The sequence below is a fragment of the Tinamus guttatus genome, unplaced genomic scaffold (genome assembly GCF_059628265.1).
Source record: "Tinamus guttatus ecotype Peru unplaced genomic scaffold, ASM5962826v1 Tinamus_guttatus_pri_ptg000419l, whole genome shotgun sequence".
Taxonomy (NCBI): Eukaryota; Metazoa; Chordata; class Aves; order Tinamiformes; family Tinamidae; genus Tinamus; species Tinamus guttatus.
This window is the reverse complement of record NW_028288953.1, coordinates 557,940-584,262: the sequence shown is the minus strand read 5'-3', so window position 1 is coordinate 584,262 and position 26,323 is coordinate 557,940. Positions and strand designations below refer to the sequence as shown.

Sequence of the window (26,323 nt, the reverse complement as noted above, 5' to 3'; positions counted from 1 at the left end):
CTCCTGTCACCAAATCACTAGTTGGTGCATTCTACGTTAAGACTATGTGGTAACACGTAGCCTAGTCTGAGGGACATGCAGGTATGAAGCCTCAAGTTGGCAGAGAAGATTCCATCATCAAGGAGTAAACCTGCAGCCTTCACAAAGCGAAAAAAGGTAGGGGAAAAATATTGCCTGTGCTTGATAGCCTTGTAAGGGGAGAAAATTTAAGTCTCAGCAGATTGCTCTAAAAACTAGACTGCTTTTTAACAGAAGTAAGCCGTAGCTTTTGAAGGGTTAATCAGATGTTAAGCATTGTTTTTTGGAAATTGTTTGTAGAAAAATGGTATGCCTGCCCCTGAGCTCCACTGCAAATCTCAGTGGTTCTACAATCCTGTTTTCCCTTTTTTGTGAGTTGCACTCACTATGTCTCAAAGGAAGCTAACAATGACCACCAACATTATCAAACATACCAATAAAACTTGGGAAAAATATCTTACCTTTTTGTTACAGTAAAGAGTTTCAGGAAAGGAAAGAGTAATGACATTTCAACATGATAGCACTGCTGTAAGTGGTAAACTGTTTTTTCTCCCCATTACAGTTACACCAGATTTAAAGCAAACAGAACCAGTTAAAACAGCCATCGTTTTTGAATAGCTAAAAACCTTTTACTACTAAAAACAACTTAATTGCTTTCAGTTAGGTTTAAAAAAAGAAAACACACAATCCTTGAAAATAAAGCACTCTTTGGTGGAAGAAAATTACTTATATACTCAACATGACAGCTTCACAGGAAAAAAAAAACATACAGAGTAAGAAAGGACAGCCAATTAACACAGGAGAGGACCACAGTATGGGAATAAAGGCTTTTCAGCTGAGTTTCACTCTCTGCTGGAGACTTCAGCCCAAGCCCAATCTGAATGGACAACACAGCTTTAAATATTTTAAAAGCTCCCACCCTCTTTTCACTTCTGGTGGTCAGCAACTAAGTGATTGCCATCACAGTTATACACATGCATCATATGTACTAGCAAGCCCTCTTTATAATAGAGAGCTTATGTATTTACACTTGAGTCTAAATTTACAGTTAGATTTCATTGATTTTGCTTGAGGAAGTGTTTAGCATACTAGGAAGCTGTCTATTAAGCATGTCGACAGTTCATTTTATTCTACAAATTGGACAACATTTTCTGTTTAATCTTTGCTGAAATATGGAGACAAAGAATCTTCTTTTTTGAATTGCATTAAGTCCTTTCTAGTGATATCCCTTTCACTCCTGAATATTCTCTTCAAGACTGGTTGCTTATTTGAAATTTAACGCAACACTGTTCTAGTCCTTGGGACGGATTGGCTGCTGAAATGATAAAACATATATTTGAAGAAAAAAAAGTTAAATATATTCTCAAAAGCCAGCATCTCAAGCAAACATTTCTGGCAACGTAAAATAAGTCAACAATATTTCAAAGAAAGAAACAGAATACAAACTTCACTGCATTCAAGAACAAAGCAGTATCAGTTGTAAAGAAAACACAGATTGGTCTGATTACAGACAATATGAGAAAAGGTTCCGTTTCATACAGAAAAGCAACAGATTCAAAGTACCATAATTTCATTAAGCGCATTTGCTGTAAAGCATTCCTTTTCCTTCTCTCCCTCTGAGGTATCAGACTGTAGGAAAAGTAGAAAGAATAGTAAAGAAATATTAATTTTTTTAAAGCTGGATTTAGATTACACATAGACAAAGCTCTGAAATGCTGCAGGCAATTTTCAGTTAAACAAGGGAGCAGAAGGTTGCTTTATAATTCCCAGCAATGCAAAAGCATATTAGATTATCAAGGCATATTCCTCCTTGTTAGTTTTTGTGATACACCTTTCTGGCTTCATAGATTTTTTTCTCTTTCTCCCAGAGTAATAATAAATTCTTCTTTTCCCCTCTCCCTCCCTGTAAAAGAACTAACCTTCATTTCACTGAGTTCTACCACCTACCAAAATCCATCACCAAAGTGTCATTCCCCATAAATTACTCGTTACAGACACAATCCTAATTCTGCAGTGTGCAACAGCACAGGAACAACATTTCATTTGAGCTGTATTTTGGCTCAGCTGGTTTGGAGATTTTCTGGGTGTCTGAGGGAGCACAAACACCTTGTTGTGCGGGACACACCGGTTTCCTCTCCCAGCACAGAGCGGGGCTTGCTCTGCATCTGCTGTAAAAGGAGGATGCCACACCAGCCCTCCAAGCGTTTTAGGACAGAGCAGAACAAGAACGCTTGATTATGTTAAGAGTTAAAATTTTGGGATACTACTTCGATCCTACTCACTTCCCAGATGAAAAAGTACATTGATGAATGCACTAAAAGTGCTTAAACATCAAAAACAAGTAGAGGAAAAAAAAAAAAGTAGAGGAAAGCAATACATGTGTTTTTAGAGTGATCTGGTACGTGTATATGGATATAATACAAACTTTTCCTCCTTTGTAAGTTGCGTATTTAAAAGGCACACATCGAACTGGCCAAACAAGCCTTAGGCAAAGGGCATCCACAGGAGAAGACTGTGGAGAATGCTCTGGCAATGTGACTTTCTGCACTTCAATGGTGGTACTGTTCCAGCCACAAAACACTATCTATTATGTCCACACGTGCTATCCTTCTTAGATGGCAGCTGACATCTAAATATATTCTAGAAAGGAAATTCAGTGAACATTATGAATGGGACTGAAACTCCCAAGATCCCTTTGAAAAGCCAGAAGAGAGTATTTTAGCTGTAAACAGCTGTTTGGCTGAGGATAAGAATCGTTCTGGATACACTCTGTCTTGGGGATGAAATGGCAAACGAAAGCCGGATTACATTGCACTAGGAAGAATCAAAGATGTGCTGCAGCTACAGAAAGACACGACTAAAATGAGCTACAGCATCAACAATTCATGATTCATGTAAGAATATTGAAAGATGACTCCACTGGAACACATCAGACAAAAAAAATAAAAGAATGAAGACAGATGGCAATGTCAGAAATTTGGAGAAGGCAATAGGGTCCTGAGGAGAGTGAGAAGTTAGGTTAGGACAGGATCTTAACTTTCTAATATCAAATATAGGTGTTTTCTTCTACCTTGCACTACATTTGAATGGGAATAAATCAGTTTGAGCACTGTAAAACTGTACAGACTGAATACACTTCAGGAATTTTGAATAAATCTCAGGTAATAAGGAGACAAAAAATGGTAGGCTTAAAAATGGAGTGAGGTTTTGTCAAATGCCAGGGAAAATGAAAGAACACAAATAAGATAATAGGAAGGTACTGCTTTTTTATTCGATGAAACTGTATAAGCATATTCAAAATACTCTTAAAAAGCACATGCAACCAACTGGCCCCCTCAGATGAGAAGATACTAAGAACTCCTGGCCTGTGACAAAACTATTTAAGACAACCTTGATGACATGATCCAAACAGAAACTGACTTCAAATATTTTATCTCAAAAGTTGGGGAGAACAAAAACAAACAAAAAGAAAAACAGTGTATGGAGTAAGTATTGGGTAGAAGCTTTAGAAAGTAGATTAAAATATCACATACTTTATGAAGCTTGAGATCATTTAAAACCTGATCCCTATTCCTCAGTCATAAAGGTGGCAATACAACTTAGGAGTTACTTTTAAAATACTTGAAATCTTCCATGAAATTAATTGCAGAGATCTTCCTAAGAATAGATTTCTCATCTCTCACAACAAAAACACCTACTCCAAAGTGTATTTTCCAGGAAGTAATCTTGTCTATGCATATGGAAACCCTAGTTGCAAGGAACTTAAAATCTGGGAGAGGCAAGAAGAGTAGTAAGAACCACGGCAGTTTGTCTGGACTAAAACTGACATGTTAAAAACAAGGCCAATAGGAGACAGATCAAGAAATGCTCATAAATACTCAAGACTCTGGTAAAACATGTGTTTCAGCGAAAAAACAAATAGAGGCAATTTTTACAAATCGTTATGTGAATCAAAAGGCATTCTAATATAGCTGCTATATTAAAATAGACTAGCTGCTACAGCTGCTAGTCAAAATCTTTGACTAGCATATCCCTACAGGCTGCGATTAAACACAGTGTTGCCACTGCCCACTGGAAAGGGCTTCTCATAACTCCTGTTATCTTCAAAAGAGGATGAAGACAGAGGACAGAAAAGCTGTAAGGGAGGGGGAAAAAAATGTTTATTTGCCACCTTTTAATCTTCTCGGTAAGAAAGTTTCTCTTCAGCATCACTTTAAGCACAAAGATGAACTCTTGTCATTTGTAACTGCTGAAAACTGATTAGAAATTGTTTTACGCCATTTCCTTTAAAGTCTTAAATCTGCTTAACTGGTGTTTGCCAGTTTAGTGCAACTTCCCTGTTTTTGTAGCATGCTGATGCCTGAGCACACGAAAGCAGCACAATGCCACGAAGGAAGCGGCAGCGCTCGTGTTCCCCTGACCTGGCACTGGCACTGACCTGGCAAAGAGCACGGCTGGGCGCTGCGGCCCCGAGGACAGCGGGGCTGCAGGGATGTGCGCTGCATGTGCGCTGCATGTGCGCTGCATGTGCGCTGCATGTGCGCTGCATGTGCTCACCCGTCTCAGCACCTGCAGGAGCAGCGCGCGGGCAGCGGGGCCATGCCCTTCCTGACCAAACGGCATCTTCAGCTGTGCATAAATCCATCCCAGGTATGGATTTCTTTAAGCTTTACAGCACAGGTTTAGTTTGGATTTCTAGCTGCTCTTTCATTACCAAATCTCATACCAATATATGCATCTTAAAAATTTCACCTTTCCAGTGTTTGCAGCCAGATTGTTCTTTCTCCTGCATTCTAGTTGTCCATCTAATTCCTCTTGGTTTTGACTTGAAGTACCTCACTCAACGCTGTGAACTACTTTTTTCTCCTCTTATTTCAGGCAGGGATTTGCTAAAGTATAGTTTTGCATTAGGATTTACTGAGGATTTGCATCGCTCATCCTTCAGTAATTCTTACATTAAAAAATATATTATAAAAATCTTGAAGACTTGGCAATATAAACAAACAACATGAGATTTAAAGCTCCAGATACCCTTAGTGCATGACAAAAGTAAGTGTTACTAGCTTCTCCTCACTAGGAGAAGGTGTTAAACTAGGGCAAAAGCCCCTGTCATCAATGGATAAACTCATATTTATCTAGAGAATGGTGTCTTGATCTTTAAAGAGGGTAACTCTCACCTTTTTAAATTGTTTTTTCTTGCAGCAGACCTGGTAGTTCTTTTAGTAATGTCTGTACAGTCAGAAATGCTAGGTTCAGAGGTTTTAGTTTTCTGAACACTGGACTGTAGAATTACTCTGAAAATAGTAGGAAAAGAGAAAGATCATATTACCTGAAAGTTTCTAGAAAAACAGTGAAATGAGGTTGTCACAGTTGCAGCAGAGCTAGCATTCATACGGTTTTCCTGAAATCATTCCAAAAAGCAAACTTTCTCTTTGTAATGCCCTTCCAAGAGTTAAGTTAATGCAAGTTGTTTTCATATTTTTTTTCTCCTTTCAAAAATAGATTAAATAGTTGCAATTTACTATCAGATTTCCGAAGACAACAAACAAAAACCCTGAAAAACAACCAGCCAAACAGAAAACTATAAACTACATAATTTAAGTATATTGTACCAAAAGGGAAAGAAAAGAGCAAATCCTGACCTAAAAAGAAATTTAAGAAATAAAATATAAAAAAGTAATTCAATTCCTGACTATCAGAGTTTAAAAGTCCCACCATCAACCATGATAAATTCTCCTGAAATACAGTAAGCTGGCAAAAACACTGAACACACCAACACTTTGCTCTAACCGAGAATTATCGCACCACGTTTAACACGCAGCTTCACACTCTGGCTGTGCTCAACAGCTTCTCCAGAGCAGCGTGTACTGACTATTTCCTAAACAGGTGGCCAAACTGACCTTGGTGTCAGCATGATTAATAGACCGCTATTTACTGCAACATCCTGTAAGTCTATTTTCTACTCATTCTATCTGTGCAAGCTTCCAACTATAAACACATGCATCGTGTAAGAGATTCATGTAATTTAAAAATTCATTCTTTTTGTCATGCATAATTATTATACCACTCTAATTTTCAGCAACTTCACTGAGTCCATCTGTATCAGCAGATTGTATTAGATGGAAAATCAAAGCCTTCATTAAGTTATATAAACTGTACTGTAGTTGCTTAATATTGTGGGGGAAAAAAAATGCTTTCAAAGAATTCTAGATATGAACACAAAACCTGGAATTTCAGAGCAAGGAAGTGGCTTGGCACATGTACTAAAAGCAAGGGAAAAAAAGCACTAAGCTAATGCTGTTCTACCTGGGTCTGATGCTAAAACTAGTGACAGAAACAATCTGTAAACGTGCCTGACCTAACGATTTAATTCAAAATCCATTTTGCACTGCATTTCTCCATTCTGCAGCAGCAAAGCTGATCAGCAATCTTGCTTACTGCCTTTTTCTAGATTGTTCAGCAAACGGGTGACTACAGAACCACAAAGATGAAGTACTTGAAACTTCTATTGAGAAATCTCTTGATATATCAGACTTGCATATCTTGTAACTTAATCTGTAAGAAGCCCAAACTAAATAAAATAATATTCTCTTCTCTCAAGATAAACAAGACTGGTGTTGCAAGAACTTATACAGCAAGGTGTTACTGTAAACACAATATAGAGAAAATTTCAACCTAATCAGGCACTTGCGAGGCTGAAAACCAAATAACAGATACCTTCAAAATTATAGAGTGATTCAGGAGACAATAGAGGTTCTACTAACAAAAATCTATTTTTCTTTTCTGAAGAATTCTATTTTTTTTCTGAAGTAAAATGGTTCAAAACCTTAAAAGTTTGCTTTATAATGTTCACCGCTGGTATGAAGCAATTCTAACAAGTTTTAATATCAACAATTCTCTTTTCCAAGATCATTGGGCAACATGAATAGACTCTGAGCTGTTACATTTTGAAGCAAGCTTCAGAAATAATGGAAATAACGGTGAAAGCGCCTGGTGTTGTGTTTTACCGTAGCACCAACAACTTCGAGGACTGAATGCAAGGATATACATGCTGCTAACCCTGTCACATTTAGTCACTGAAATATGCATGTAATCAAATCACGACACATTATGTTTTTTTAGTTCTTGTGGAAACAGAAATATGGAGGAAACGTTCCCCCTTAAATTTAAACACTGAATATACACCAAGAAGTCTGAGCAATCTCTTCCTTGTGATTCCCATTCCTCTAACACTGCTTCACTACAAAAAAAGATGTGCTTTTTTTAACAATATCTGAGTCAGTAAGTCAAAGCACAGGAAATCAACTTTGTCACACTTTACAATCCTCCTATTTTACACTCTCTACCTGTAGAAATATAGAGAAAATTAGGCATATATAGCCTGGAAGGCAGCAGCACTTTCAAAAGTAGTCAAAATCAGATTCAAATAAAAATAATGCCTTCATAAAGCCTTGGTTCTTCTTGGCTTTTATGTTTTTCAAGGCTACATTTTTTTAAATAGTCTAAAAAGTGTAAATAAAAATATAAAACATTTATTTGGAAAAATAAATGTATAGATAAAATTATATACTAAATTCGAGACATATATATAAAAAGTATATATGTATACACTCACAACCACACAATGCACATATAAAGAACAAGGCAAATATTGTTGAAGCCTGATCTAATTGTTTCCCTTACAGGTGTGCATTTTTCCCAGACACTAGAAGTTCAGAAAGGACATCAGTTCATAAGGCTTTTTCCCCCAGAACCATCAATATTAACTAAAATGCTACAGTATTATGATATCCTCTTGCAAAAACACTTATATATTCATCTAGTTAACATAAAACAGAGATTCAAGCAAGGATCTCTACTTCCCACAGAATCTTATTTTGTGTTCAGAGCAAATTAAGAAACCAGATTTCTAAATGGGAGGGTGACTAACAGGAACAGTCACCCTATACAATTCCACTGTTCCACTGCTGTGCTTACCCGCAGGGCAGGGAGGGAAGGAGCTGGCTAAGGGCCAGCTTTGAGCATGGTAGGACCTCTCATGTCCCTTGCTCTTTAGCTGCTGTGGTTGTTTTGCTTCTAAGTGACACAAACCATCAGAGAGCTACCCCAAGAGTAAAGACTAACTGAAATCCCTGCTAACAAGACACAGCTGCTCTGCTGGATGGTGCTTAAATCCGACTAAAGCTCCAGCCTGTCGCAGCTCAGTGGGGAGGGCCAGGCTCCCTTTCGCACCAGTGTCCCACGCAGCCGCAGCTACGGCGCCATCAAGGCCTTTTTCGAATGTTATTCCACACGTTTATAAGGTGAATGAAGTGAAGGAGATGGGCCTAATATGCAAAGCTTTCACTTTACAGCAGCAGCTACATTTCGTGATGAACATGAACGGTACTACAGTAGAGCAAATTCTCCTAAAATCTTACTACCTGCAAAAGCTCACAATATTAGAGAAGGATGAGATCCTTAGAACACCTGCCTTACCGCTTTGTAACTCTGCAAGTAAAACAGCACGTCATGCTGTACAACTGAACCACCAGAAATGCCAGTGGAAAAAGAACCTTGCTGTATACTGGATACCCTAACTTAATGATGTGATTAAAACAAACAAAAAAAAATGTAGAAAATCTAGACACATTCCACAAGATACTATCATATGTATACTACTAAAATTTGTGTAATTTGTGTATCCCAAGAATTTTTAATTTCCAGATGATCTGTAATGGAAGGGTCACTTAAGTCATTCTGAAATTAACACATTCTCCAGACACCATCGATTCACACACTGCTTTCTTATTCAGTCTAATATAGTGGTCTTCAAACAAATCAAGACGTGCTTGACTGGAAGAGTTAGGTGCCAAGACCTCCTGACTGATAACCTGGTCTCCTCACACATACAAGAGACCCAAGCTGTGCAGTACTCAACTCATTACCCTACTTGCCCTCCATCAGTTTCCACAATTCTTTATAACAACAAATTTACCAATATCAATCAGTCTTTTTTTTTTTTTTTTCCTCTTTCCTTCTTGCCAGGGAGTTTTCAGATAGAACATAGAAATGTTCAGAGGAAGGCAGACAGTTGAGAGAAATTCATCTCACAGTTCAGAAGAACAAAAGGAGAGATTGTTGCATTTTTTGAAGTAATTTAAATTTGTCTCTTTAATCTGTGTTTAGAAATCTGACACTTGAATTCCATAAAATATTGAGACAAAAGCTACCGTTAAATTCAGTGTGGAATTTGAGAAACAAGCCTCTTGTCTAAATAGTCTTTGACAAAGTTCAGTACCTACGAGAAAAAGAAGCTAACTAATCTTTAAGTCTTCCCCCTCTTGCCCCCCTCAATAAACACATAAAAACAAAAAAAATCAGCAGATTTTCTCAGCTCAAGTTAAAAGGATAGCTAAAATGCCCTTGAGTCCCCCCAGTTCTAATTTTTGGTTATTGCATCATTTGCTTTAGAGGAATAAATTCTTTGCTTTTTAGAGGTGTGAACAATAAAAAATCATAAGATTGAAGAGAAAGAAAGGAATTATTAACTTTGGAGTTCTCGGAGGGAAAAGGCCTTTTCTTTTTATCGCTCTGATGTAAAACACCTTCTGACCACTTTCTTTTTCCCTGAGAACAATGACATCTCAAGCATGCTCCCATAGTACCTACTTTGCTTATTAGACAGCTAGAAGAAAGAAAAAACAAAACAGCACCCTCTGCCCCTCTCCAAAAAAACCTCAAACCCTCCATAGAGGTAGGGCGGCAAAGGTTTTGCCAGTCGGTCTGGCATACTATTGGAATTTTACTTGGCTGAAAGATGAAAAACAACATTTGACAAACACCTAACTTCCTAAGTGGAGGCTAGAACCGACAAATGCAATTGGAATAAAAAGTGAAAATGGTACTCAAATACTATTACGTTTATAATGATTTAATCTAAGCTCCTGTATCTAAGAAACCAAAAGAAGAGATTAAACTAGTCTCACAAAGCCCTGTGAAAAACAATTAAGAACTAAAGAAGATGAAGCCAGATTGGCCAGGTGAAGTATTGTGTGTGCCTTGACCAAACTGCAATGTCTCACTGTCTTAAAGAAACAACAACAACAACAAAAAATCCAGTCTTGCTTTGAAATTAACTAACTTGTAAGTGTGCTTAGTTTCCCAAAGGATGGTTTTGCCCACATGATAAATCAAGAATTAGAACTTCTCAAAAATGTCAGTAGGTCTTTGGTTTTGCTAAGGTATTATTTTTACTATGCCATAAGAGTCAGTAAAACAGGAGAAATGTGTGGTGTGTGGGTTGTTTTTTGTTTTTAACTTTTTCATTTGCACTATGCAAAGGATAAGATCAATTTTAAAACACTATTCTTTCCTTTTTAAAGGCAACGTAAATTATTTGCAAGAGCATACAGAAAAGAAAGGCTTCAAAATTATGAGGTAACTTAAGTATAAATGCTCTGCACCTTTTGTATAGCAAGCCAGCCATAAAAATCACTGTTATTTCAAATCATACACACAAAAAGACAAAAGTGCGAGAAAGTGAAATTTACTCTTGCAACAAAGCCAGCAAGAAACATGATATGAGAGCATGCATTTATGTGATATACTTGACAGCAAGCATGAGCTATTGTAGAGAAATGGAATGGGACACTTACACAGTGGCTCTCTCAGGGGGTCCTGATGGTTACTATGTTCTTAAACCATCTAGACAGAATAGAAGGCTGGGAAGAAGGGAGCCACATACAATCCACCAGATGACAATGCTACACAGTGTAGACACCAGCATAGCTAGGAGCCATCTAAAAAAGGGGTTGGAGGGGAGGAAAAGATGAACAAAAATTCAAAAGCAAAAGCTATTGGTGCATTTTAGCTCGTTTTGTGTTCTTTAAAAGTATACTGCTCTATCTCCACCAAGCATTTTCTCATTTCCTATGGCTGTAACAGGTCCACGCAACCACAACTTGTCCAGTATTCCATCTGTGTATTACTGGAATCAACATAAAGCAACTTTTCTGATGTCCTCACTGAAGTCTTCTATTCCAAAGTCGATACTACTCCTTTGAAGATAAATGCACTCTACAGTGGTATCTCTGACAACTTGTTGCCATCTTTTATTTGTTTGATCAGCCTGCGTTCACAGATTCTATCTTGTGTTTTAATAGTAAAACATTAAATCAGAGCCAGATTGCTTTTTCTAAAAATAAACAAACCATTTATGCAAAATATCCAGATGGTGAGGGTATACTACCTTCCTGTATTCAAAACAGAAAAAAAAACCCAAATCAGTAATCCTTTTGCCAAAGGTGCAGCATATTGCTAATTAGAACATATATGTAGAAAGCATCCATTCTTCAAGACAGAGAATTTATATAGCCAACTTCAGTAAACATTAACAAATGTTTAACACAAATCCCTTGCAGCTTAAACAGAGAAATGCCTCTAGACCTCACCAGCTTTCCATGTTCTTATTTTCTTTGTTTTTCTCTGAAATAAATCTACATTTAGGAGGATATAGAAATCTGTTTCTGTCTTGCAAATAAAACCCATAATTTTCACAGCATGAGTATTTTTTCTTAACAGTCCGATCTAGAAGGAAAAAAAAAAAAAAAAGAGACTGACAGCTATTCGGGTGGAGAAGATACCTAACTCAATTAAGGCAGCTTAATATATCCAGTGGTATTTTGTTTTAGTGATAATAACCCAAAGAGAGTAAGAAGTTGCACATTTTTCACCAAATTATTTCAGTTGCTACAAACTGTGCAAATATTTTGTAAAACAGGAAGAGCACAATTCAAGCTTTCTTTAAAAATACAATTCAGAGAACTTTTCTTCTAGTCACAATGCACACAGTGGAAAAATACTAGAAATACTAGATGCTTTAAAGAAGCGATGCAGAATGTCTCATGAATTTTAACAGCTGATAACTGTATATTAACAGCAGACTTTCTGCATACTAACACAATAGCTATGAATAGACGGTATCTTATGGTGAGTATTCTCCTAGTAAGCACTTTCTTTTCAAAAACTGCATTAAATGACTTAATATTTATGAAAAATAATTATGAAGTAGTAATTAAAACTATAATGTGCAAGTTGGCCACTTTTCAGTGCACTGTTTGAAGGAAGTATATTTCAGTTCTGTGCTGTATTTCAGTTCACCATAGGCTCTGGTCTGAATAGGTTGTTACACAACTGTCTACATAAACAATGAGAAAGAACAGAGAGCACTTTTTTAGAACAAATGCATAATTTGTATGTCTTTAGAAACTTCCACACACTGCTGCATATCCCTTCACCTTCAGTGTATATTTACTACATACTTCTTATTTTTATAGAAGTCAGGCAATGTCATATGTTTTCCATAGAACCTGTCTTTTGCCGCTGGTCTTTTTTTTAATTTTTTTTTCTCCCTATTTTGAGCATAGCTACTGCAATATAATAATATTCAGAACAAAAGCTTTGGTCTAAAAATGAGATAAAATAAAAAGGGCTAGAAGCGAGCAGTAGTTTTAGAGCATTATCCACTACAGAAAGACAGCTTAATGAAACCCAAGTCACCTTCGGTCTGTGATTCTGGAGTTGCGTTCCTTGCTCAAATCTGACAGCAGGAGTCACTCACATCCCAGCAATCAAAGAAAATACAAGGTATATCTTGCAAGTCTTGAATTCCCTTGCAGTGTACGTAAGGCCAGCCAGAAAATTATTCTACCTGCAGTTGCCACAAGCTACCACAGATGTAAAGGTCACTATGAAGTGTCTTTTACAGGTCATGTTGCACTACCCACCCAGCAAATAATGAGAACAACATATAAGTCTCCCTAATAGAACTGCACACATTTTGATTTATTTTTTAGTGAAATACTGCTACTTGCTGCCTTCTCGGTCTGCTAGTCATTCTCCTAGAGCCCACAGGCTTTAGGGAAGATTCTTCTCCAAGGAAGAGGAAATCAAACAGAGCTAAAGATTGTATTTCTATTCCTCTTCTGAAGTAGTTGACTTTACTTCAAAAACAAGTACATACCTTATTGCAGCCGGTCAAACGCTACCATACAAACCAATATTCTTCTATTTTTATACCACCAAAGGAAGTAAAAGGGAATGTTCATAATAAAACTAAATCTACATTATTCAGGAATATACATCATTCAGAAATGCAGTGGCAACTTGTACAGTACAGACCAGAGGAATCAAACAAACAAAAATCCTCCACCAAACCAAGCCAAAACAATAGCAGAAAACCGAGTGATACGATTTTTTAATCAATCTCTCCTACCTCTTCAAACTCTCATACCTACTCTTCACCTCATCAGTGAAACAGTGAATCTGAGGCTGATTTTAAATGAGTGAAAAATGCCTTGCTAGCAAACAGATATGTAGATATTAATAAACTGGTTAGATTACTTCTGGTACTTATACATGCGGAACTTACATCATACATGGAGAAAGTGACTTACGTTAGTGGAGATGTGGCTGCAGCTTTTGTCTGCCTTCTGCTTTTCAGAGCACGAAGTTTATCGCCCTGTGTTACACAGTTTGTTTCATCTTCATCACTGTACTGGATAAAGTTAAAAAACACCCCAAGCCTAAGAATTAAAATACATACTTAACCTTATTTTAAGATTTAAAATCACAATCAACTCTTAAATGTTTACCTCAACAGAGGTAAAGCTTTCAATTTTACCTGCATACATATAATTTTATTTCCTATTAGCTGCTTCGTTTAAAGTTGTAAACTATTAAGTAATGCCATAAATTATATGCACTGGAGTGTTGTCTACCTTTAAAAATAGTGGAGACACGCCCCAAAATTTTGCTTTGTGCTGTGGCACTATTTTCTCAACTACACAATTCCTCTCCTCCATTTGCCTTCTGAAAACGATACTACCAATTCTTTAAAAGCCAGTGCAAAGAAGTACTAGAGAATTTGTAATTACTTAGAAACAAAAAAGAGTGAAAAACTCTCCATTTCTTCCCCAAGAGCACACATGGTAATGTAAAAAACAAGATTCCAAATTCAATCAAACCATTTCCAACTGCAGATCTTGAGTTTCTGTCTGTTCTGAATAACAAGAGTAAAGTATTAACTGAATAACAAGAGTAAAGCATGATAAAGATGCTCTTACTCGTAGCATTTCATCTTTCATACTTGCTGACCATACTTCTTTTTGCCTCCAAATCTCTTGGAACACAATAGGAACATGCAAGGCAAATCCAGTAACACATTGAACCTACAGGGAAGTTCACAACCTAACCCCTCACAACAGCAATTACCAGTTCGGACAATTACCAGTTCAATGTCCTTTCGTCTGGCTCTCCTGTTTTTTGCATCATTAATTGAAATATCATCTACTCCTGACAGGATTTTTGTCACAGCAATATTACGATTTTCCTTCATCTTTGCACGGAAAATATCTCCTTCTGTCCAGAGTTCTGCCTGTTTCCTATCACGATATGGAGAAAATAAAGTAACAAATTAAAATATCAGATGATAAAGATTGCAATAAAAGAAGAAAAAACATTTAGATCCATTTTCAAAATTACTTGTCCTAGCTAATCTACTTACTCCATCAGAAAGCGTTGCTGTGGTCCAATCACAGAACCAGGTCTATTTATTCTGATCCAGGCAATAGCTTCAGCAGCTGTCATACGGTAATGCTTCATAATGTAACAGGCTACAAGTGTGCCAGTTCGCCCAAGACCAGCTGTATAAAAGAAAAGATTCTTTTATATATCAGTTTCTATTTGGAACCTTCTATGACTACAGACATTGTCACTTGGATTTCCTAGCTTATTAAACTTGTTTCTGGTCAAACTGGGTAAGTGTGAAACTTATCTTTTGATTTTCTCCTCCCTCCATCCAAAGCCAGCATATATATACACATGGCCAGCATATATGTATACGCCCACACATATGTATTTTTTTAATGAGAATCTTTTTATGCATTGTATCAAACAGCTGTTTCTTCCCAATATTCTCAAAGCACATTAATTGTAAATTATGCATAAACTGTGCTAAGAGCAGTTGTTCTTCCAATCCCTCTTCTAAACAATCTCTGTTTTTACTTCTTAAGGAAGACTAAATTTTGCAAGAAGGCAGCCTGGGCACTAGCCAAGAGAGGCCAAAGAGTACGTGAAACTGAGAGGCCTTCTTTGAAAAAGCACTATAAACACGTTCATTTATTCCCAAAAAGAAAGGAGGGTAGCTCTAGGCTCAAGTGATCTTCAACCCCAGTGCTAAATCTTCAATAGAGCAATCGTCAAGATGACTGCACAGGACTGTGCATTTCCCATTTTAAAGAGTAGATGGCAGCATTCACTGCTTTCTGAAGAGGCAGCATCAAAAGCAATCTGGACACCTTGATCATGCTAAAGATCAGAGAACATCTTAATCCCAATGAAAACAAAGAATTTGCATCACCGCTACCCAACGTTCAGGCGCTATCAATTAATCAATGTGCCCAACCTTTCCATCTCAGGGGAAGAAAAGAATATTCACTTGCTTTCCAATAGTCAAGTAGCACTTTTAAGCAATTCTTCCACTTCAGACAAGTGGAATGTTGTCCAACATAGAGCCAATAAGTGGCAGATTCGGGGAAAAAAAAACAATAATGACAAAAAAAAAAAAAATCACTCTTCACACGTCCAGAGAAAATGCTTTAGAAAAAGGCTTTTCTCCCTCACTCACACAGAAGGAAGCTCCGCACCCTATTAAGAGAGAGCTCATGGAGAACAAAAGGGGTGTGACACATATACAATGGGAGCTGTATTGGCATTTCACAGGCAACTAGAAACTAAAATGCTTGACATGCTAGCGTTTTTGTTGTTGTTTTTGTTATTTTAATGTTAGGTTTGTTTATATGGATTTAGTCTTTTTAAAAAAAGAAAAAAAAATGGTGGACATTTAAAATGCAATGGCAGAGCTATTCCAGTTCTCCTACTGGACATAAGGGCCTAACTGAGACATTTAGACCTGAAAACTCCTCTGCCAGCTAAACTGAGTCAAGAGTACCTGTGGAGAGTTGTTCTAGAAGGGGAGATTTCATAGCTATGTGCAGAAACTGTTACAATTATGCTTTTAAGGACTTGTTTCTGGCTCTAAAAGAAAGTGCCGATTACTGGTCAGCAGCAGGGGAGCTAAGCTAGACAAACATCTAGCACATTAATTCTGAAATGCAATGAAGCCAAATGAAGGATTCCTGAGTCTTGAAATGGGCACAAACAATTCTCTCATTGATTCAGTGAGAAATGATTTGAGTCAAACTCTGAAATAAAATAGGCATAAATCATAAATTTCTGGTATTGACTAGAAATAAAGGAATTAAACTAGAAATAAAGGAATTAAAAGACTGTTCAGGAATGAGGGTTGTATTCAATGTATGCAACCAAAAATGGTGAGTTTTATTTTGGCTTCCAAGCCCGGTCAAGCAATGAGGATGAAAACACCATTTCTGCTATGATGGAAACCCCATCTGGCAGTCTAACCCTGAACTTTCCATACATGAAACAGATATTCAGAACATGCCCAATACTGCTAGTAAAATGGGCATCTGAGACTAGAGACTTCTGACAACTGCTCTGGAGGAACAATGTACTGTATGAAGATTTTTCTTAAAAAGCTCCACTGATATTTTCAAAAGTTTATAGTTGGGTATATTTGACTGCATATTCTGAAAGACCTACCATAAACCTCGGCAGTTCAAGGCTCAAACTATTAATGCTGGCAAACACATTCCTCCCAACTTCATTCTTGGAAACTGCTGAAAAGATTTTGCTGGATTTTAAAAATAGTTTTTTTAAAAAAATGCAGAGCATCTAAAGCATCTAAAGAATTTGCTTGAACAAGCTGTAGCTCAGAGTTGTTAATAACTTGAAATAAAGGAATTATAGTGCAAAACATCTCAGAAACTGTAACTATAAACATCAACTGTAATATAAACGCCTGTACACTATACCTTTGCAATGAACTGCTATAACACCTTCAGCACTTTCACAAATATTTAGGAATGCTTTAACTATAGTATCACTGGGTGTGCTTCCATCAGCAAAGAAGAGGTCATAATGCTCAAATCCAGCATCTGTAAATCGTTTGGCATCATACAGTTTTTTGTTGAGGCGTATTATAGTGGTGACCTTATGTTTCTTGAAGTATGGGAAATAAGCCTCTGGAGCATGGTGGGGATAACCTACCAGAAAAAGGAGAAAAGAAGAAAAAGTCTCAAACTGCAGAAAGATGTGAAGACTCAAAAATCAATAGATGAAACGCTTTCAAAATAAAACTCATGTACAACATAAAGAAATTGACTAACTGAAAATGGAATTTTAACATAAGCACCTAATTCAGATACAATTAAACCAAGCATTAAAATTTTACTGTTGGGATTTTTATAAAAGAAAAGTAGCCAAGGAAAAAACACACTGTTTGAGGAATAATTTTTAAATCTTGTTCTTACTGGTAACAACCAACTAAAAGCAGTGGGCTTGTGTCCCCCACCTCCTTTTTTAAGCATACCATTTTCAATTTTACTTCTTGAATGAGGTCCACTGAAGGCAATGAATTTGTTTGGTATTATCCAGTTAAAATCTCCATTTTCTGCTCTCTGTCAAGAGAAAATGCTTGGTTTATCATTAACCCTGTATTTTCAGGCTTTTCCTTATTGTTTCAAAATAACATGCTAGATAGAAGTGATGTACAATTTTTGCCAAAGGAAGCATGTTAGTGGCCTGCTTTTTGATTCATCAGAGCCAGATGCTTTCAATCTCATACTTCTTATTGTATTCTTCTCTTTCTAAACTACAGTCCTAAAGTAATGCAACTGATGCCCTTCAGGTGAAGGGCAACTTCAATACTTTGAACTTCTTAGGTTTATAAATGATGGCCTTGGCATTACCTTTGTCCACTAAGTAATTTTTTAGATTCTAAAAACATCAAATTCGCTCCTCAGATAAATGACGGCTTTGCCTTTGTTAGAATATGTATAAGAAAGTATTGTAGCCCTTTACCTTCACATTAGTTTCCCAAGGCCCAAAGTGAATTTTACAGGCTTGAATTTCCCCAGCCCTGTTTTTCTCTTTACCTCAAAGTCGTTCATACCTTTTGTCACCTGTTCACAGACACACACTTCAATTGTTCTCAACAAGCTTGTGTCTTGTTGGCTTCTGTTGTCCTCAGTTTCTTATCAAGATTGTTTGGGAATAAATAATCTCTAAAAGATGCTCAGGGAACAGTTTTCCTCTCCCCTTCACCCTCATCTACATTTAATAAAACATGAAAAAAATCCCTTTTAGGGTCCTCCTAAACCCTTAGATCTCCCTTTTAGGTTCTTCAAGAACCACCTTTCCCCTATTTTTGAGCTTGACTGTGCTTAAATCTGAGTTTTAATCTCTCTGACAACTGATTTTATTAACATTTGAAGCTTAAGGAGACAAGCAGAACACAGAAATAGAACCTTACACTACAAAAGAAACAGTGCAAATGATAAAGCAGTCATCTTTGCATTAATAACTGCAAACAAACCAGACGATTTACATTGTGCATATTGTACCCTTACCTCATAATGCTCATACTCATTTACATCAAACACACTGAAATCCAGGAAACCATACCGCAAAGCCTAAAATCAGAATAGGTGACAGTAAACAAGAGAGCCCACTCTTTTTCTGTTTTCCATTAATCACTTGAAAATCCTAGATTACATAAATTCAGAATTTCTTTCTTACTCCTGTCAGCAGTACAGATTGCCGAAGATAAAAACAGTTGGCAAAAAAATTAGTACTTAAATTAGGAGTATACTCTAAACCTTACCTTCAAGGAATACAAGTATTTTGGGTGCATGCACTCTCTCTCGTTATATTTCTAGATTTTTCATTAATTTTAAATTGGTTGCAGATGGATTCTCTCTACAGTCCTAAGCAAACTTTAGCTCAGTCCCTGACGCTCAGTAATTATCCACAGGCATTATGTTTACATTTTTATGCTGTATTAAATATTTGAGTAACTGTCAGTTTACCCATTTGTTAAATCAGGAAGCACAAGTGTAAATAATCCCATATCCCCAGATATTTTAAATATCACATGCTAATCTTCTCTTTTGCTCTTTTTGTGCAACTTTCTGGGGCCTTCCTTGCTGCTCACTGGTCCTGACAAGAAGAGCAATTCCCCATTCTTAGGGGAAGAGCAGTCAATGCCGGAATATCCAAAAAAACCTGCAAATCACAAATCTGCAGGAGGCTGATTTAATCAGTAAGAACACCAGCATTTTGCAAAGATAGTCATAATAGAAAAGACAGTACTAGAGAGAAAAGCTACAGAATTCCCTATTTTACTGCTTGTACAGACTAAAACGAATGAAGAACGTACAGGAAATTGCCCTGTCCTTAAATTCCACATTACTTCACCACTGCTTTGCAATAAGACACCAGATGATGCCGATTTGTAGTTTTTAAAAAAAAAGTGCCTGCCTACTACCATTTGTTCTATTTGTATTTCTAAAGCCAAACTTGAACCCATTAGCACATTCTGCAAATGCCTAAGAGGCATCACTAAGCCATGCACAACTTCTTTGAAAAGGGAGTATTCAGCCTAAAAATGCAACACCAGATGGCCATTTGATAAAACTGTCAGGCAACACCTAGTGTTTAGAGGTGCAAATGATTGCTCTCAAAAGATTACCTGAACAAAAATCGAAATTCGGTATTTAAAAACTTCGCTTGCTGAATACATATCAGTCAGCTTCTACAAACACCTTACGAAGACTTGTTACAATGCATAATTTATAAGCTGACAATTTATAAGATGACATTTTGCAATAAATTGTTTAACTGACCTTGTTTATTGCATGAAAACAGTCCAGCAAAGTTAGATGAAAACTGCAAGTCCCAAATGATGCATCCCTGTAACACATGTGTTTTCATGACCAAAATTGTTTCCGTGTGAATCCAAGTGAGCAATTAAAGTTACTTCTCTAAAAACGACTTTAAAAGATGATTACTTCAAGATAATTACTGTTACAGCAAAATAATTACACTGAACAATTAATCCCCCTGCCTTGCAGCTGGTAATAATACAACATAATACAGATGATCCAAGACTAAGATTACACTTTTTGGTAAAACTGAGAAGTTCAACCTTTAATGTTAAAGAAACATAGGCATATACTAGAAAAAAAAAAGTTACAAAAACTCCCCATGGCAAAAATTAATGCCCAAATGAATACCACGTCCCGATATCTGCACTTGAAACATTTCTTATTGAAGTACACATGCAATATATCCTTCAAGATGTGATATTCTGCAAGATTCTTTCCTAAGACTCCATTTAAAACAAAAGTTGTGGTGCACATGTTTTTTATATACATCTGCCAAGCTGCACATTTGTGTAACTACACTAAAAGAGGTATATCTTTGAGGTGTATAAAATAGTTTATGTCTAAACATGAGAATTTTGTATGAGAACTATACAGCTCTCACACACAAAGTTATTAACGTGACATAAAGTAAAAAGAATTATATATAGATTTATGCATGTGTGTATTTAAATTTAAACAAACACACCAATGTACTTCTGAACTACATAAATCGCTACTTCTACACGTTCTTCTTCTCCTTAATGAATCAGAATGAAGAGGGAAAAAAAAAAAAAAAAGGAAATCAGCAGGAGAAGCAAATAACAGAATCCTATTCAGGAAACTGATCAAAGAAATTATTTGCATCCTGGTAATAAAGTATTTCCTGTTTATAATGACCAAGAGTAGCAACTACCTGATAATGCTTTTTTCAGAGATGAGTAAGACTTGAAAGAAACAGGGTCAAGAGCAGCATCCCAGTTCACCATTCTTTTAACCAGAATTCTTCTCTTTGCAGTAGATTTAAATGCACTAGCAGATTCCTAGAAACTTGGGTAGGGACTTCATACTGTATTCCTTATCCTATTGGCTGGACATATCTATGCTGTCTGTAGAAGTGAGCTTGCAGTAATTCCTATTACATAAAAAGTCTTTGCCTTCCTTTCAGTATTCCCCCTGAAATGATGATGATCTGAAGTTCCAGGCAGGGTTTCAAAGAAAGCTAAAAGCTACTATTTCCCCTCCCACGCATGCCTCTCTGATCTTTGGAAACAAGATTTACAGGTCTCCTTAAGAAGCATTTTTATTCTTCTGTGAACAAAAAAGTGTAACGAAAAAGCAAGGAAAACGTGATGACGAAAGCATGCACACAAGAGAGGCGCGCTTCTACACGCTGGCACTGCTGGGCGGTGGGGGAAGAAATTCAAAACACCAAATCCCAGCTCTTGGCAAGGCAGATGGAAAACATAAACAACCAAGGGCTGAATTAATCACCCATAACAACATAAACGGACAGTCAACTTGCCTTCTGAAAAGCTTTTTGCCCATTCTTTCCTGCATATTGTGGCAGCCAGTGAAATGCTAGTTTGGTCCAACTTTTAGAAACTCATCTTAAAAAGCTGTTCCTCTGCAGGATGGATCAACCATATTTGGTGCATAAAGCAGCAGCATATTAGATACCATAATGAGAAGTCTGTGGTCTGCAACAGCTATGATTACATTCCCTCAGGGTCAAGCAACCACAAAGTAATGGTTGTACACTCTTCCTTGTTGGTAAAAAGAAATGTTTTAGAGCTGAACTAAATCAAATGAGGTTAGCTAGCACTACTATTTTTTTTTCTTTACTCCTCACGAAATATATTTTACATTGCTTCATGCATTCAGAAAGAAAAAAAAAAAAAAGAGTACCAAAAGTATTATAAGTCATTTGTGATAATTGCTAGATATGTTGATATGTTTAACTACTACCTACTGGCACAAAAACAGGCTGCCAAGCAAAGAAAAATGTGGATTAAAAAGCTCAACAAAAGCATTTTCAAAGTGGTGTAGCTACTTCAGCTCCTCACTGTCCTTCAAGACACTTCAGAATCAGCTGCCAACACCCTTTTCAGGAGCATGTACTCAAAGCTAAGGCAGTGAATGTGTCATGTGCTAAAACTTTAGCAAAAAGAAAAAAAAAAGAAAAAAATCAGGACTGTTAAATGCTAAACTATTCCTAAACAAACAAACAAAACACTCCACAACAATAAGCTACAGAATGTAGCTATTTTCTATCTATTTACCTGAAGGGAAGATATGAAATGTTTCCAGCCAGTAAAAGCCTATACACATCTTCTGGGGATTCTCTCAGGTATATTATCTGTTTTTGAGAGAAAACAAAAAAAAGTACAGTTACTTTATAATTGATATGAATACTTTCAAGTCACCCATTTACTACAGAATAACAGAGTATCAGAAACGGTTTGAAAAAGAATACAGGTGTGCAACAATACAATTAATCAAACCAGTATAAAATAGTATTTGTGCATTTATTTTTACACTAAATCTATAGATTTCCCAAGGCATTGTTCTGGTTTAGGCTACAGCAAAAAAAATGTCTGTCTGTCAATCGGGACTCCTCTGTATTTTTACTGCAGCCTGCCTGGACTAGTTTGGAGAATTTTTTAAATTAAGCTTTTAAGATGTAATTTAAAGTACAAAAGCCCTCAAATATTTCAGCAAAGCTATGAATTAGCCTGTCCATAAAACAGTGTATGTACTCAATAGACAAGGTTAAAACAGTAATTAGTATATGTTTTGATTTTCCTATAGCAAAACAAGATATGCGTTATTCCAAATCCTTTACTTCCTTCCTTGCACTGGTGAGGTAGTGCCCCATAAGTAAATCCAGATGCCATAATGAAAAAAAGAAATCTGTGGCTTAAGAAGCAAAATCCTGAGAACATAATAAAGCAACATACTAGAAACACTAAATACAAGCTTTCTACTGTAAAAACATTCAAGAAATAGTACCAGAATCACACACACACAAAAAGAAACCCAACTCCTGATAAGTATTAAATATCTGCATGGTCTCCCCTGACCACATGACTGACTTGCTAGCACTAAGCTTTTCTTAGGTAGTCTTTTTATGTAGATCGTTTCTAAAAACTCTCTGGTCCATACCATCAAACACCATCACCAGCACAGCCAGAAGAGATCAGCTATTAACTACAAGTTGTCAGCAATACTTTCAGTAATTCAAAGCTCACAAATTGCATTAGCTAAGCATTAAAACAATCCAAGATGTTATTTTTTTAAATAGAGTTCTGTAAAATAATTACCTTTTTTTTTTCTTAAGAGTCCATTTTAAAGAAGCCTAATGAATTTTCAATAATCACCCTCCAAAAATCTGTGTGTGCCAACTTTTAAAAGAAAAGAAAATCAAAATCAACAAAAACAAAAGTTGGCACTACCTTCTAGATTTCTTTTACCCTGCTGCAAACTTAGCTTTAACAAATGGTTTAACATTCCTTTACATCCTCTCTCTATACACACATATACACATTCTTGTGGGGTGGGAATGGGAGGTAACACAGAGACAAATAGCCAGGAAAAGCTTGGAACATATGCCCAACAGAGGGCTAAACACATATTGAAATGACTGGCTCTTTTTTGTTTGTCCTTTAATTTGTTTATTGTATTGAGTATTTTTTTAGTATTCTTCCTGTGCAATTAGCAAAATCCAAGAAAAATCCATCTGTTTTAAGTAGTTTAGTTAGGTAATGAAAATTGCTTGCTTTCTGAATCTATTTTCACCAGGGTGGGGCTAGTGGATTTTGCATTCATTGTCACAAACATAAACCTATTAAAAAAAAAAGTTAAAAAAAGACAAAATACCATTCAAGAATTATTCTTCAGGTCCCTTAGGTCACCTTCGAATTAGATTTTGCAGTCTTATACCACTACAAATCATTGCATGAACTGGACTTAAAGGTTATATTCCAAGAAACTGCAGGTTGTGTGCTTTGATACACTGATACTTTGCATCATGCAGCACAACGAATACAGACTGCCAAAAGGTGTAAAAACACATAATCTTTTCCCTATCCGAGTGTGGAGGAAGTCCTGCCTCCAGGAAAAAGCCTTACAAAACAGATGTAAAATAGCACTAGCAAAAGGAAGAGACTGTAGTTAACCATCAGAAATAGAGTTTCTATACAGAAAAGTTTGAGATTTCTTGGTGCAAGGTTTGGTAGCACAGGCATCACTCACACTACAGGCAAACAGAAATGCAGGTAACAGTGGCTAACCCTGTACACATGTGTCCCAGAAGGGCTAAGGTCTCCTTCCACACTGTTGAGTTCTCACCAGATTCTTGTGCAAAAAAAGCTCCCACAGCAAAAATGTTTGTCTCCAACAGTAACAGTAGCAAGAGCAGTTTTTGCCCTTAGTGTTGTATCGAGAGGTTTAAGAAACATCACACCATACTGAAACATGTTCATTCTTAAGCATAGATCCAACTTAAGAAATAAGTGATGAAGATGCTAGACACACTACACATGAATGAGCATAGATTTACTTAACACAGCTATATTACCTCATCATCTAGTATGTTCAGAAAACACACTTCAAGGCCATGGCATTTTCCAGTGTGCAAGCTCAAAGGAACTGGTACCAAGCAAAAATGGAAAGTACTTTCAGTACACTTGAAGCAACATAGTACATTCACTGAAGAAGGAAGCTCTTCAACGCAGTTTGATTTCTCAGAACTTCTTGGAACAAGAGAGATCCTGCTGTACTTCAGGCTTGACACTATTACACACCTAAGATACAACATGTGAACAGCTGCAGAGGCAGGTGTAGATGAAATGGTCATATGGTGTTCCCATTGAAGAGCATCTTGAAAAACCTGGCTAGCTTTGAGGTTATTTGAACAGCTGAAATGATGGTCTGGAGTCCTTCAAAAGGGTAGAGCAGCACTCAGTTTTTACACAAAATGGGAAAGACCATAAACTAATACTTAGTTCAGTATCCTGGCAGAAACACAGCACAGGCAGCTGCAACAGCCCAAGCGAGAACATCAGCTCTGGCACTGTTTCAGACCACAGGAGAACACTTTCGGATGGCTGTGAGGCTGGCCTGAACCTGAACCTGGGTGAGCAGTTCCAGGTGACTCCAAACAGGTGACCCTGAAGCAGTAACAGAAAGAGCAGCAAAGCCCAAGGAGCAACAGAAGTGAAGCCAGCAGACTTCACAGAGATCATATCTACACTGGAAAATAACAGGCACCAACAGAAAGAGCTCTGTAGACCTAGAGCCGGTGCTGATGATTCGACAGCTCACCATGCGCTTTCACGGATTTTAGCTGCAGGGTAGTTCCAGTCATTCTGGCTGAACAAATGTACTCTAGCTACTGGAGGGCTCCCACCCTGCCCTGTGAGGTGACCTGGAGTCTGCTTAGTAGGGAGAAGGGAGAAGCTCCACTTAGAAAAGAAGAAAAAAAAATCCTAACCGAACTTAAGCCATACTGTAGATACACTAAGAAACACCTAACAGTAAAAGGTCAGCTAATATTCCCACCAGAAAGAGCTCACTCAAGCCTTCAAGGAGAACAATATTACTGGAGTGATGTGGGTGATGAAAGCAGCAGATTAAAGGAGGCCAGTGAATGGGATCTAGAAAGTTAGAGTTTAGAGAGACCTATTGTAGATGGAGAAAATAAGGACTTTCTAAGGATGTAAACAGAACCAACGTTTCAGGACAGAATGGAAATACTGAGTTGATGAACAGCAAAACCAAGACATTTCATGATATACTTCTGAATTCATGAGATAGAGGTGTGTGTGTATGTGGGAACCTACACAAATTAAAATATACAAGAGTAGAAGTCACTTCGGTGAAATACATACACACAACACATGCATACGGAGAGAGACTCTTGAAATCCTTTACAAGTTCTTTACTTAGGGATCTTCCAGAAAAATCTGTTATACGATGGAATTGACATATTTAAGCAACACTGTTTTGTCACCCTGTATAATCATGTACGTACCAACGTTGCTTTCTTTATGCACGTAGAAAAAATCCAGCTGAGCTCAAAATACAGACATAAATTTGCAGTTAGCACTGAACCATTAACATTGCTCTAATCATGCTTTTCATTTAGGACATCTGTTTCTAATTAAGACATTGCATGCAGCTCTGTGGATGGTCAAGAACCATCCAAGCATTGAGCACTGTGAAAGGTGCACTCGAGCACTGTTCCTGCCAACACAGCCTATTAGTCCAGCAGTCATTACAGCAGTCACTGAATTAAACAGAAGGGCTTGCAAAACTAGGCTACCCAGTCCTTATTTCTGAGCGTTTAAAATTAACCACAGAATGAGAGTTCTGTTGGCAAGCATAATACCTGCGATTACCAAGTGAAATATCAATACTGCAGGCAAGACAGAGTACGTTTGATAAGCCTCTTTGATAATTTGCTGCTTTTTTAGAAAAAT

At 37.0% G+C, this 26,323-nt stretch overlaps 1 protein-coding gene across 7 annotated transcripts in view; it reads right to left on the bottom strand.

Annotated features, from left to right (window-relative positions):
• Nucleotides 1-509: 509 nt before the first annotated feature.
• CDC14B (cell division cycle 14B) overlaps nt 510-26,323 on the bottom strand; it is a 40,773-nt gene continuing 14,959 nt past the window's right edge. Inside the window, exons 5-15 of one of the 7 annotated variants that reach the window (XM_088531454.1) lie at nt 22,124-22,200; nt 19,824-19,890; nt 18,549-18,611; nt 17,510-17,597; nt 16,953-17,183; nt 14,564-14,702; nt 14,288-14,441; nt 13,455-13,555; nt 5,196-5,312; nt 1,582-1,647; nt 510-1,333 (exon numbers count right to left, since the gene is read on the bottom strand). In XM_088531454.1, the coding sequence (XP_088387580.1) occupies nt 1,294-1,333; nt 1,582-1,647; nt 5,196-5,312; nt 13,455-13,555; nt 14,288-14,441; nt 14,564-14,702; nt 16,953-17,183; nt 17,510-17,597; nt 18,549-18,611; nt 19,824-19,890; nt 22,124-22,200 (1,143 nt within the window). In that variant the 3' untranslated portion in view covers nt 510-1,293. Of the gene's footprint in view, nt 1,648-5,195; nt 5,313-10,655; nt 10,800-13,454; nt 13,556-14,287; nt 14,442-14,563; nt 14,703-16,952; nt 17,184-17,509; nt 17,598-18,548; nt 18,612-19,823; nt 19,891-22,123; nt 22,201-26,323 lie in introns of all 7 variants that reach the window. The other 6 variants (XM_088531460.1, XM_088531456.1, XM_088531452.1 and 3 more) reach the window with 6 other exon arrangements.